General features: G+C 38.5%; 1 protein-coding gene across 5 annotated transcripts; it reads left to right on the top strand.

The window, feature by feature from the left end:
• Positions 1 to 726: 726 nt before the first annotated feature.
• On the top strand, positions 727 to 7,431 carry LOC146476724 (uncharacterized). 5 transcript variants are annotated; one of them, XM_085114208.1, is made up of 4 exons: positions 1,649 to 1,968; positions 2,424 to 2,514; positions 4,076 to 4,151; positions 5,991 to 7,431. In XM_085114208.1, exons 1-4 carry the CDS (start codon positions 1,887 to 1,889, stop codon positions 6,369 to 6,371), a joined length of 630 nt encoding a protein of 209 aa, XP_084970334.1. In that variant the 5' UTR covers positions 1,649 to 1,886; the 3' UTR covers positions 6,372 to 7,431. The 5 variants fall into 5 exon arrangements, 3 of the variants coding, with proteins under 3 accessions (XP_084970334.1, XP_084970336.1, XP_084970335.1); XR_014865537.1 differs by lacking the exons at positions 1,649 to 1,968; positions 4,076 to 4,151 and adding an exon at positions 727 to 1,592 and having other exon boundaries at positions 5,994 to 7,431; XR_014865536.1 differs by lacking the exons at positions 1,649 to 1,968; positions 4,076 to 4,151 and adding an exon at positions 727 to 1,592.
• Positions 7,432 to 13,596: the final 6,165 nt, after the last annotated feature.

The raw sequence follows: 13,596 nt of genomic DNA, 5'->3' as shown, positions 1-13,596 counted from the left end.
CCAATCACGATATTGTTAATCGACCAGATAAAGCACTTGAAAACGTAACCCTTGAGTGGCGTTAAATTGCTGACAAAACACCTTTTTCTATTAAATCGGTATTGAACCTGTCTGATATAAGTATGTATGGAAGGTACGGAATGTTTAATGGTTTGTTGTGAGTAATATGTGAAAACTGGAATATGTCCATGTATCTTAAGATGCGAGAGAATAACTTACACAGCTTAAGTATACTGGGGCGGAGACCATTGGCTAGCTTTCTGAGGTTCTCCGAGTTTGCAGTAACTGAATTTGTTGGGATGTATTGTGTTGTTTCCCACAAATTGTTTACTTTGCTACTGGAGCATAACTTTGTAAAAGTCATAAAATAAATGTCCCTTAACCAACCTTACAATATATACTTCGCCAAATGGCCATCATTCTTATCCTAGCTTAAGCAATTCTTGATGTGGGCGCTATTTTATGCCATTGCATCAAGGAGCGTCGAACATTCTGGAAGGATTTTTCACTAGCGAGACTTACTCGAAAACGTTTTAAGAGTTGTCATCTGCTATTTTATTTAAGTAACGATATGGTAACATATCAGTCGACTGCTTGAGGGGCAGTATTCCGCGGTGGAAAGGCACAAATATCTAACACTGGACTCGCTCTCGACCGTGCCTCTGGCCAAGGTCAAACTGGACTAAAAAAAAATTGGAAATTTCATTTTGCAAAGTGCTAAAGATAGTTCTGTTCCGGTCAGAAGCGCTCAGTTGAATGTTCACACTTCACTTAGAGGTATAGGGTGTGCATCACATAGCCAAATGTCAAACTGTTGGACTATCGTGTTAACTGTAATACAGATAATTAACGTAATGTTCGTGTCTTATATCTCAGTTCACTTTTCCGCGTGCGTTGCGTTGTGTTTATAATGGTTCCTGGTCGTGGAAAGCGTAAGCGATTGATTACATTTTGACTTAAAATGTAGTTTTACTTTTAAAGCGTTTATCGATTGAGCTACTCAAATGCGCTTTGTTGCGTGTTTTGTGCCTATTATGATGACCGCACACCGCGCTTGCACACCGTATGAATGTTAACAATACTCCCTTAATTGGCTTAGCCTCTTGAGGGATGTGCTTCTGTTCCCACACGAATACGTGCTGTGAATACCTCATTTACTTTACATAAATTACAGAATCGAGTTTTGAAACGTACATAATACGGAGATGATTTTCCGCAACAGTGAGGTCGTATTGTTACGTTCAACCCTATGGCAATTTAGCATCCATGCTCTGACTTAACAAAATAACTCAGAAAGGCCCCGTTGAATTGTTGTCTGCGCTTTGAACTGCCCAGGAGTTCAGTATCTTGTGGTCAGCTGCATGTCACCCAAAGTTTCGCGACGCAGAAGTTTATAGAAATCAATCCTTTGCAATTTGTGATTGATTGGAATCGCTGATTTATTAGTGGAAGTCGTAAATAGCGCTGACATTACTCATATCGGATGCGGCAGAAGCCCACTGCCCACTAAAGGACTGAAACAGTAACCACAATCCTCGAGGCATAAGTCTGCTGCATTAAAAGACAGCAACTCAATTGAAAAAGAATTAAAGGTAAGAACCACTTATTTTAACATCGTTGTTTTCACTAGCAAGCAGTTTCATTATGTTATAGTCAATCAAAAGAATTGGATGCACTTATAGCTTTTGTTGGCCTATGGAAACACTAACTCGAAGTTATTAGGCTTTGTGCAACGATAACGCATCTTGGACGTGGGCTGTGGTCGCTGTTTATTTGCTTTTACGTCCAGTTTACTGGCGAGGTCATGGCTCTCATCATCGACAGTTTTTAAGAATACAAAACCAAAAGGTACTTTGCCTTCAATCGACAAGTGTGATTCAGAACTGATGAGACTATCTGCAATATCCGTGCAGCATTCGGATAGATCAATCGACACAATTTACGTGAACAACCCGACTGTCAACTCGTGTAAGTAAGGAGTAGTTGATCTTAAGTTTTCTCCACTGTCTCCAGAAAATTGCACGTCGATTTGTTTTGTTTTTCGCTTACTCATTGATCTACCTGTTATTTTTAAGCTTATATTACGTGCGAAAATTTAGTTCAAAACAACTCCTCTTGCAGGGTTATTTTTAACTCCAAACAGGGTTTGAAAAGAACCTCAATTCCCGAATGCCTGAGATGGAGGTACTACTACTTTTTATGGAGTTTACCGAACTTTAATACGATCATTTCGGGAGTAAATAACCTCTGTTTGTAGTCATAATAACCCCAAATAGGGCAACTATTGTCAGAAGTGAACGTTTCGTCGGGAGATATTTTTAACTAACAATTTTAAAATTACTGATGTGTAGTTGACGTCTTTCCTGAGTTGTTGATGTTTGCTTTTATGTGGTAGATAAGTCGTTCTTGCTTTTTATCAATAGTTGAATTACCGAACAAATCTCGTCCGCTGATTCTGCCGGGACATCCCGTGGAGCAAGGCATCGAAAAACAAAGAGTCACCCTTTGGGAAAGGTAAATGATATTTTCTAGGAACAATGCTATATTTCAGTGCGTGCTACTCCTCCAAAACCAGTTTACGAAGTAAACTTTGGGCAAGATGAAGAGAGGGAAGATGTACTAAGGTGCAATGGGAGGCTTGCTGTGACTGGTCTTAATAACTGAGAAGTCATTATTCAATCTTTCGTATTGATAGCATTTCGTGTAGTGCTTGGGGAAGATTTGATGAAGACCAAAAGAAACTTATCATTTTCAGAATACTGCTTTGGCAAATGGAATTGGCCTTGAGGCCGGGTCTCTGGACCACCTTCCAAGGTGCAATTTTGTTGGCAATGGCTAATGGCCCAGCCCCCCAATAAAATGTCACCTTCACTTCGCTACCAGCTCCGGTGAAGCTGTCGAAAGAATCGGAGATCTGCCCACACAGGGAAAAGATGTCTCTAATTTTAACCAAAAACAATGGGGCACTTTTTGATAATACACAAACTTAATCTTACGATTGTTCGTTTTTTTTTTTCCTCTCGATAAATTGTTTTTTAATTAAAATAAAATACATTAATCTTTTGGGGAAAAAACTGAGATGTCAATTCATTACTGGATCCAGTACATTAGTACTGTAGGTTAGAAATGGAATCTCAGCTCCACTCGGTATGAGAGTAATTTCTTTCTTTCTGTCTTGAACTACTGAACGGCCTTCTAAACACTTTCAGGAACTTTTCGAAGTTCATAGACTGTGGCTTCTACATACAAATTATAGTAATAATGATTGTCTGACTAGCTTTTAGACAAAGCTTTTAGAGCTGTTACATATTTTAGTATGGACGATTATTAAATCTACTAGAGCCGCCGGTATTATGTTTGTGTAGCCATGCAGTTATACCAACAACAGACTTAGCTAATGAGACAGTGGATTCCCACCAAATCGAACACTCAAACCGAGGGAAAAACTTGACTCGAGAATGGGGGAGTTTAATAGGGCCAGTGGTAAAATACTCAGTGTAAACAAAGTCCTAGGGAGAAGTGTTCTTCCAAACTCCTTGTTTGATACACATGCAGCCTGTGTTTGAAATTGGTGGTCTACTCCGTTGTTATTGTGTAAAGACCTACAAACGGCTAATTCCTAGTTCAAGATAGCCGTGTGTGCAAGGTGACCTCAAATAATCGCGTGTTTGTTCACGTGCTAGATGAAGCTAAAAATTGATGTCACGAGACGGCGGGTTCTTGAGTAGTTTTCATGGACACCTTTACCACATATATTTAGCATAAGAAAGAGTCGGTGAATCCCGTAGGACGACAAATGAGTCGGCTTCCTTTCAGCAGAGTCAGTGGAAGAACTGCCTATCAACAAGATCTCTCTCTTCGTTCCAAAGGCATCACAACTGTACACAGTACACATTGTGGGTTTCAAGTTAAACAGTTCTGTTGGTCCGTATCTCCAACACATTTCAAAAACATTTGTGATTCAGTCACGATAAAAGATAAAAAGGGAACCAAAAACGTCTGAAAAGGAGGTTTGTCTGACCTCTTGTCAGCTTTCAGAACCATTTACCCGTGCTTCTGCTGATTGTGTCTCTAGAGTATTCGTGGAGGAAATAATTATGACACTACCCTTGGAAGACATATTGTTATATTGGCCAGCTTCGCAAAGACAGGTGATTTTTTAAAAATTCCTTTTTATCAAGGCGCTTTCTGAGGTTATTTTAGTCATCTTTGAACTATTTTTAGCACCTCTTCAGCACTTTTTTACAGGAATTTACTTCTCTCCCTTAATTGATCCCATAAAGGGCCTTCATAGGACATTAATACAGATCGTTGTTAAAATGTTTTGCACAGTATTTAAGTGTTTATCAAGGGAAATAGAATACCGCTGTTATCGTGAATTCTGTACAAGAGTGATACAGTACGGGAAAGTGACTGTATATCAATATAGGCGAAAGAGGGTATCAGAGGCCGTTATGTTTGTATAGTTATATATAGTAGACTTGGCAAAATTGTTTTAGATGCTGGCAAAAGACTACGCTTAGTTTTTTACGTTTGCAATACGAGATCATGAGAATGTATACACTTGCTTATATTCACGTGCCCATCAAGGCTCGTGAAACTTCATTTCGACCTTAAGGCCCCACAGACAGCATGATTGCACATAATCAGTTTATTTTACAAGTATGATTGATTTTGCTCACCCGGGGTCGTAAACATTTGATAGTTCCTGATCAAAGACGCAGACCACCCAATAAAATATATTTACAGCCAAAAATTCTTGTTTACTTTCCAGAAATCATTAAATATATTATCACAGAACACACGTCTTTGACCCCATCCTCCTTGTTCACATTTTCAGCGTCTTGATATCCAATGTAAAGGTCAAAAACTAATTTCTCATTGCAATATCAGGATGTTGGCAAGGCGTCCAGTGATGAGAATATGAAAACCACCATGTGTAACAATATACTGCACTGATGTACAAAAAATTGACAAAGTTAGTATTGGTATAGAAATCGCAAAATCAAGTGCATATTTCGTTTACGGTGTTGTAAAATTTTCTGCTGCCATTGTACCAGAATACTGACGGCATAGTGGTGTAGCCTGCTCTCTCTCCTCCGCAGAGGCTCCATCAGTGGAGAAACGTAGAAAAAAGGAGGGGAAAGGAAGGAAAACGGGGGAAATAAAAACTCGGGCTCTACTCGTTTAATTTCCCTCTCCCCAGGCTTTGTTAGATTCCTAGTCAATCAAAGAAGCCTCTGCGGAGGAGAGAGTAGCCTGCTAGTGTAGAACTAGCTTGTCTCTGTGTAGGATTTTGTCGCCCGCGTAAAAGCCATTGTTTTTGGTAATCTTTGTTTATATTTGTTATATAATACTGGTATTTTGTTGACGTGTATAGCGTGAAACAAAAAAGCGGAATATAAGTTAAGGACGGTTACACACGCATGATGAACAATGGGTAATTATTGGTCCATTAGCTTCGTCAGCCACCCAACAGCTCTTTGTCATGTGTTATCAGTACAAAGGAAAGCGGTCTCAGTTTGTTCACTGTGCATAGAGTCAGCCACGTATTGTTCGCTTGAGCCTACCCATAAAAAGGTACTTCAAAGCTTGACATTTGCAATATATTTGTTGGGCCATTAGTTTTAACAGTTCATTATACCTTGGTCGGAGATGCAATTTTAATTTGCCATCTTACGACTCGTGAAATTCATTTTAATTAATAGATAGTGGGCAAACCCTTGTGAATGCTCACCCAATGACATTCAGTGTCATTTTGCCTAAATTGTGGCGCCACCATGTCGTTATATTGACGTTTCAGGCCCAATTCCTTTTAGACCGCAGTCTCTGTGACGAAATTGTCAAGGTAATAAGACTAATAACAAGCTGCCACGAAGTCTTCAACAGCCTTACTGACAAAGCAAGTGCAAATGTTATACCAGACGTATTGTCCTATAGAACAGTGTATAACTGGCGGATAAAACATGAAATATTCATTGTTTTCTTAGCAGATAATGCCGAGTTGCAATCGTGTGGCAGCGATTTGGCTGTTTATCCTCGCTTGTCAACTGTTCCAGGCGTCGATTACGTCCACCAACATGTGCCGCTATATAAAGCATAGGGAGGTGATCTCGGTGAGAGATGGCTACAAATGCAAGCAGACGAAAGTGAAGTTAGGCATGTGTGTTGGTACTTGCGAGTCGCACGCTATCCCAATTCCCCTCGAAGGCGACGATAACGTGCCAAAATTTCAGACAATGTGTCAATGCTGTGCTCCAAAGGATCGCAGGAGAAAAACCGTTCGGTTTGGCGCTGAGTGTGAAAAGTCCATTGTGGTTCATCAGATTCGTTCTTGTGAATGTCAAAACTGCTCTCGACGTGGTCTTTGAAAACAACGAGACGCTTCCTCTCACTTTCGCAAGCTTGAATGGAGACGATGTATGCGTTTTAAATGGTCCGATGCTGACTTTGGCTTCTCTTGTCAACATCTAGACTAACGAAAGATAATCCAACTCGTGGGTTACTTAAAGAAAAAAAGAGTAAAAGCGGAAGTCGACAGCACGCCATGACTACCCTTAAAGTTGGTTTTATATTGGATCATTGAAATACGCGAAACTTTCATCCGTTTCTACAATGCTGCCTTTGTATTCATTTACCAGCGTAAAATCGAATTCAGTCCCCAACTTCATTCGCGTTATTCAATTAGCCGCCCAAGTACATGGAAATGATTGGAAGGAATATTTATTTGAAATTGTGTTCAGAAAATATCGTAGAATATCACTAGGCAGCTGAATGCTCTTAAAAAAATACAAAAATAAAAAAATAATCATTGCCTGGGGGACCTTTTAAACAACGAACTATTGTTTGGGCATTTCACAGTTGGGTGATAATTGTATGACGAATTCTAGAACACTGTTATTAGAAGTTTCGTAAGCTTTACAATAAATTATCGTTTATATTTTGAGGTTTACAAGGTCCAGGTACGGAATACTGTAACTTTGTGCGGTGATAACGTATTATTTTTCTGTGTACATGTGTTTATTGTAGAATCCAACGTTTAAGGTGTTGATTGTATATGAGGTTTATAAGGACGACATATTTATACATAAGAATGTAAATTTTTCAGATTGATTCCCCATGAATAATCAACGGCTTGTTTTTAAATTTATTATTTTCTCTATATTGGATACGAAGAAACTGAAGCTTATGATGACCATTGTCACTGTCTTGTTCGTTTACATTTCACTCTCAATGCAATGTCGGTTTGTATTTGAGTCCGTTAATAATAGCATGTTTTATCATGTGTATTCTGACTTCACTAACACGAGACCTTCAATGTGAATAGTTTATTGAGGATGAGTCAGCCAGCCATCTGAACAATGTAACCTAATGTAACAACATTAACTGAATCAAAATCAAATACACGTGTATTGATTGAAAAGCTAAGAATTGTGCCACGCCAGATACGAAAACTCGCTTAAAAGACGAAGAAGAAGAATAAAGATCCCTTTACAAGTGGCCAAAAAAAAAAAAAAAAATATGTGGAAACGTATGGACGCCGAGGCCCTCGGAATGGGACCGACTTTCCTTCGAAAATCGTTCGGTTATTCTTGGTTCGGGTTCATTACGTCTTCGGAAAAATCCGAACATTACAACTTGGTTCCATTCCCCGGGATAGACGACCGCGCCTAAAGTATTCAAAATGGCCGCCGCTTGAATAACAAGAAAGGTTATCAATCTGAATTTGTTTTTTGCTCACTTGTTTTACCATAATACATGTCATGGTCCCCTCAGTGTGCTAGCGAGAGGTATTAAAGGCTTTTACCGGATGTTCAAACGTAAGCCAAAACCAGACGGCGTCTAAACGAATGAGGCATTCGAACATAAAAATGAACAGACATTAGTAACAAATGTTTGAGTGAAAACGTCGTAAGAGTTATATACAAGTCTGTCTTCGAATTTCCCATGCAACCTTTCCCTGTCCTCAGGGAAGCAAAAGTCTTACCTTACAAGAGAGCAATTTTTTTAATTACCAATCTTGTGTACAATCAGTCTCCACATATTAACCAAACATTTTAGGTAAGTAAATAAGCTTACTTCTCACATTTTCGCCACGCTAGCGGTCATATATGCATTTTCTTTACGTCGACTAAACAGTTGTATAAATTTTGAAGGTAGGCTTACAAGAAACAAATTAAATGTTTAGACTTTAGCCAAAACACTCGAACCATCGAGCATCGAGCAACCATTGTGAGCTGTGAATCATGGGATAGGTATCCTTGTTTAGCTTCCAGTACTTCTCCGACCTGTCACGCAAAAACGTGACTTTGGACTCTGTCACCGCAGCGACTACTTTTGTCTAGTTTATAACTCTCTTAGTTCGGTGACCCCCACTTTTTTTTCAATGGATCACTTTCTTTACTGCTTGTCTACGTTTTACGGAAAAATGACAAAAATCTATGGGGCAGAAGTTTGGTTGTTTTCTACTTTTCAGTCCACGCGCCATCGAATTGCACTCTTTTTTTGCGGGCTGTGTGACGATCGCGAATGTCTTCTTTAAGGGCTACATTTAATTAAAAGAATGACACCAGTTGAAATAATTTACGGTACATACCCCCTTAGATAAAATTTGCTAAAATAGTTTGTCTCCTGTTATTCATCTTTAATCAGTACTTTAAACTTAAAACCATGGAGACCATTTTGAGTTACAAAGGCACAACTTTTCAAAACCAGGGTATTTTTCTCGCACTACATCTCTGAAACGAAGTTGGTGACCTTCATTTTTTTTTTTTTTTTTTTTTTCATTTCTGACATCATTAACTTATTAGCTATAGCTGACCGTAGCGAAAGTTTGAAAAAAATCTGTGGGGTAGAATAATTTCGCGCTAACTTCCTTAATCAGTAACCACGAATAAAGAAGGTAACAAGCTCCTTTTTTCTCTAATTACCGTGGCATCTCTCTCCTTCCAATCCTCCTCAAGCTCTGCAACAAACTGATTAAAGTTATACAATGATTATACTTTCCTTGCTCAACAAGAACAAGTACTGCTTTTGTTGTTGTGGTTGTTTTTGTTTTCTTTTTCTTTTTTTCTTTTTTTTTTTTTTTAATGTACTGGTTTTTACCTCATTTTACCTGATCTTAAAATAGAACATTATTCCACCCAAAACCTATCATGCTACTAAAAATTTAGCAAACCAAAAAACTGGACGATGGCGTTATACAACGTGTGATTACATCGCAATTACGTCATTAGTTCTGCACAGCTAACGTTTTGGATCGGTTATCTTGGATGAAACCACTGGTAATAGCTTAATTGGTTTCGACGCTTATTCATTCAAGTTGCACATCCATTGACTTGATTAAGATGGCTAGCTTTGTACTAATCTGTGATGCCATTTCATTCATGACAGTTAGTTTTTCTTGTTTTGTGATTCTCCTCAGCACATAATGCATACCAACAAGAAATAGTCCAATCAACTTGTTTCAGACTGTCGGCTTGGTCGTTAATACTGTCTGCCTTTATTAATGGTAATGGTATTTTGTTTATTTACCGCACATAACACATAGTCTTATGGCGATTTACATTTCTTTTGTGGGGTGAGATCGGACTTTAGCATGTAAAGGCGCCACTGGCAACTGCTGTCAGTCCATCTTTTTATCTCACCCACCCACCCGATCCACGCATGAAAGTGAAAGACAGATGAAATCAGAGGGAGATAGACCATCACATCGGGGACTACCTTACCTACTCTTTTCGAACAGCGTGTAGGGTTTTTAACATATATTTTACCACTTACGCCTGGACGCGCACGGGCAACGCTCACGTATGAGAAACTGCATCGAGAATTGAGCTGATTTAGTTTCGCTTTCTCAGGGCAGATACTTCAGCTATACGAGGTTTGTTCAATTAAACCCAACCGTGTGAAAAACAACAGCGACAAGAGATAGAGACGATTAAAAATATTCAGCCTCTCACCGTTTACACTTATTAACACTGGAGAAAATATCAATGAGTCAACCTCTACAATAGACGAAAGAAAGTCGAGCAACGCAAAGGAAACAAATTCATAAGTAAGGCACTAAGAACGAAAACTTTTAAGTTTAAAAACTTAGTCATTATACTTTGTACTACCCTTAACATTTTGTGATATTTTCAACACTGAGTTACTTATAAATGGCGTCACGTACATATTGCCGGATACTCTGACCTTACTACAAAAACTCTGCACAAATTAAATTCAAAATACACTTGTTGTTGACAGTAATTGAATTATCTTACATTACATTGAGTTTATCGCACGCAATGCCTTTCACCGGTACGTAACCTTTTTGGCTAAAAGCCGATAATTCTGTGTAATCGGCTCTGTGTCAAGGGGGTTCAGCTCAAATTCAGTTGTCTTAAATATTAATTGAATTAACTTTTAAAAATAAACTCTTAAGTCGAATGAACTCAATGCATCTCCTTGACCGTGTCTCCGATAATTCTGTTATCGGTTTTCTCTCCATGAATTTCCACTTAAATCAGTTAAGCTGCAGAGTGTTCAGCGACTGTGTTTTTCAACCTCTCCACACTTTTAATAGCAAAGTACTGATGGAGTGAGGGTGTCAAATTTTGCATCAATATAGTGTTTCAGCGTCTAAGTAGCTATTTTATCATAATCATGCATTAGCACTATGGGTTCACAACTTGTTTTTCTGCAGTCCATATTCTTTAAGTGGTAATACGCCCGACTCCTAAGTTAATGTCTCTTTTAATAATGACCTTTTTTTTCTTCTTAATACTTTCTTAAGGTTTCACACCATCCATCAATGCAAGCACAGGTTCCCGTTGCACGTGTACAGTCCCAGCGTAATCATTTCAGATTTTGGGCCCCGGGGTGAGAAGGTGGGGTGTAAAGAAGTAGTAATTTTAGGAAAATTGAGAAAAATGAAGGCCTGATTTTAAGGTGATTGAGAATTAAATTCAAATGGGGTTTATTGAATTAAACAGACGAGCACTAAACTCGCAACCTGAAGTGCCCTCTCGTTGTCAGCGGACTTTTCTCACCGGGTAATTTAAATTTATTAATGTCGGTCAAGTGACCGAGAACAGTTGACACTGCTGGCAAGAGCATCTTACAGTTAGTGAAGAAGGTCATGCCAAGTTTAAAATTCCTACCTTGAGCGAAAACATAATTTCGTAAAGTCTGGAGATTTTCTACTGTCAGTGGCCAGCTCTCGTTACCCGGCCTACTTCACAGTTTAAAAATTAACATAATAAAGAATGATGCACATTTGGCTCTGTTTAACTTCTTAGTAAAATCACTCTCAATCGCCCCCTAATAATCTTTCAAATATGTTTCTTGTCTGTGGTCAAAATTTTTCACAAGACGCAGTATAAACTTTACTTGATTTTTATGCCTCGCTCTCGCAAAATTGTTCACTTCTGGCTCATAACGGTAGAACAGCTCATGTTTCCTTAATATTTTCGCGCCAGATAAAGGTGATTGTTTAATATATATATAATGTACTTCTATTAATACTTAGCCGAAAATCCAAATGAGCTACAAATCTTCATCCAAGGCTATTCTGGCGAATAGTGTAATCGCCGTAAAGGTATTTCCCCTACGTATCAACGACATTACATCCTTCTTTTTGCCAAAAATTAATGTGTCGAGCTATTAGGACATTGTATGCTCAAACACATCTGAAAATGATGTCTTGAGATTCCAGTGACCTCTCTTTGAGTACTCATGTTCTTTGATCCAAGAGCCGACTGAATTTGAGCCGGACTACATCCCCTCTTTTTCATCCACTGCAAAGCTCACTCGTTTCTTCGTCACTTTCCTCGAAGCTTCCTTTTCGGAGTTAGAAGTATCCTCCAAAAGGTGTAGCTGTAGCAATTCAGGATTAAACGGTTCTTCTTGGCTTCTCTTTTCTTCATGCTGTGCATTATCGCGAATCCTCTTTAGGTTGTGGTAAATTACTGCGAAGGACTTGTTAATGTCCTTCTGATACTTGTGGTTGTTTTTGACTTGCACTGTTTTCATGATCCGTTGAGCCAAGTATATTTGGTATCTAGAAGACTTGCTCGGGTCTGTATAAAGGGAAACTATATGAGGAACACTATATAATGGTGCCTTCGGCCTGTGATTGGTTTAGTTGTTTGGCTTCCAACGCATAGGATAAGCTATCAACCTTCTTTCCTTAACCGGATTGGAATAAATGAACTGTCTTGTATTTGAACTGCAGGTTAAAGATTTATAAACGAAAAACCATAATAGCTACGTACGAAACTTGAGAGGCTGCCAAAATAAAGTCTGGAAAAAAAAAGCCTAAAAAAAGATCGTTGAACAAGATACTAACCCATGACCTCTGCAATTTCCGGTCTAAAGCTCTACCAAATTGATTGAAAAATGACCAAGTCTTATAATTTCGATTGATAGATCAGTTGATAGCGCACTGCACTGGTGGCACCAGGCCACCTTAGGGTTGAAGACCAGCTAAGAACGTTCAAGTCTGAATATATTTTATTTGAGGCCTTATGTGCCACATGGCACGAAGTGGATAGGTAACAGGTAACAGGTAAGACCGTTCAAGTCTGAATATATTTTTTTTTAATAAGGGTTTTTTTTTTCTTTTTATAATTGGCTTGCATAACAGCGTTGGATTTGCCTTTGTTATTCCTCTTTTCCCAAGGGCCAAAATTAAAGTCTTGTAGTCTGAAAATTTCTTTTCTTTTTCTTCAAATTCATTGAAATTTCGGAGAAAAACGTGTCCTTCATATGATGTAGCTCAAACATTTCAGTCGTAGTTTACACCCTTACACCCTAGTCTTAATGAGTACTGCCACTTGCTCTGAATACTGAACCTGTTTATGATTTGTGATTTTAACCCGACTGTTCTACTGTAAGGCAAAAGCTGTGAAACAGTTTTCGTTGAAAGTTATAATAAAAAGAATCAAGCCAATTCGGGCCTCTAAACGGACAATGCCGTTAGAAGACTACGATAGCAAGAGTATTGAGTTTCAAGCCATACGAAACCATTACTAAAAATAATTATACATTTTAATATTTAATTCTACTTCCTAGGCCAATAATTCATATAATTGTGTTTCATTGTTCGTCCTTTTAACTTTAATGGCCATGTCTGTCACGATTATCCGATCGTATATTGTCGCCTGAAGCGGCTTTGCTTCTCGAGTTCTTGCTGATAATAAGAGCTGAATGGCGAATTCTTGTAGCCTTACGGTTCAGTTTTGCAGTCATGGGACTAAATTATAATATTCCTACATAATTCTGCTTCGAATCTCTACAAAATCGTTAAACCGGTGGGTTTAGTTTTTGTCTTTAACGAGGACGTGAGCTGTCACCGATAAGGCTTAGACAACTTCATCAAGGGGTTTGTGCACAAATTCACTTGCCTTAGACTTTAATTGAATTAACTTTTACAAATGAGCACTTAAGTCTACTGCACGCAATACATCTCCTACATCTGCTTAATTAACTTCGTCTTCAATATAATTCTGTTATGGGTTTTCTCTTCAAGAATTCCCACTTAAATTCAGAGATAGTTCGACGACTCTGTTTGTCAACCTCTTCACACTTTAGCAAACTACTGATTGAGAGAGCATA

The sequence above is a fragment of the Pavona decussata genome, unplaced genomic scaffold (genome assembly GCF_977016875.1).
Source record: "Pavona decussata unplaced genomic scaffold, jaPavDecu1.1 SCAFFOLD_73, whole genome shotgun sequence".
Lineage (NCBI taxonomy): Eukaryota > Metazoa > Cnidaria > Anthozoa > Scleractinia > Agariciidae > Pavona > Pavona decussata.
The sequence above is the reverse complement of the archived record's forward strand: the minus strand, read 5'-3'. Positions and strand labels throughout refer to the sequence as shown.

What these genes read in the sequence shown, in the direction of transcription:
- LOC146476724 (XM_085114208.1), top strand. Translation starts at nt 1,887, where the DNA reads ATGAGACTATCTGCAATATCCGTGCAGCATTCGGATAGATCAATCGAC. An exon ending in CAACCCGACTGTCAACTCGT is followed by an intron (nt 1,969 to 2,423) that starts GTAAGTAAGGAG and finishes TTTTATCAATAG; the next exon opens with TTGAATTACCGAACAAATCT. An exon ending in GGCCAGCTTCGCAAAGACAG is followed by an intron (nt 4,152 to 5,990) that starts GTGATTTTTTAA and finishes TTGTTTTCTTAG; the next exon opens with CAGATAATGCCGAGTTGCAA.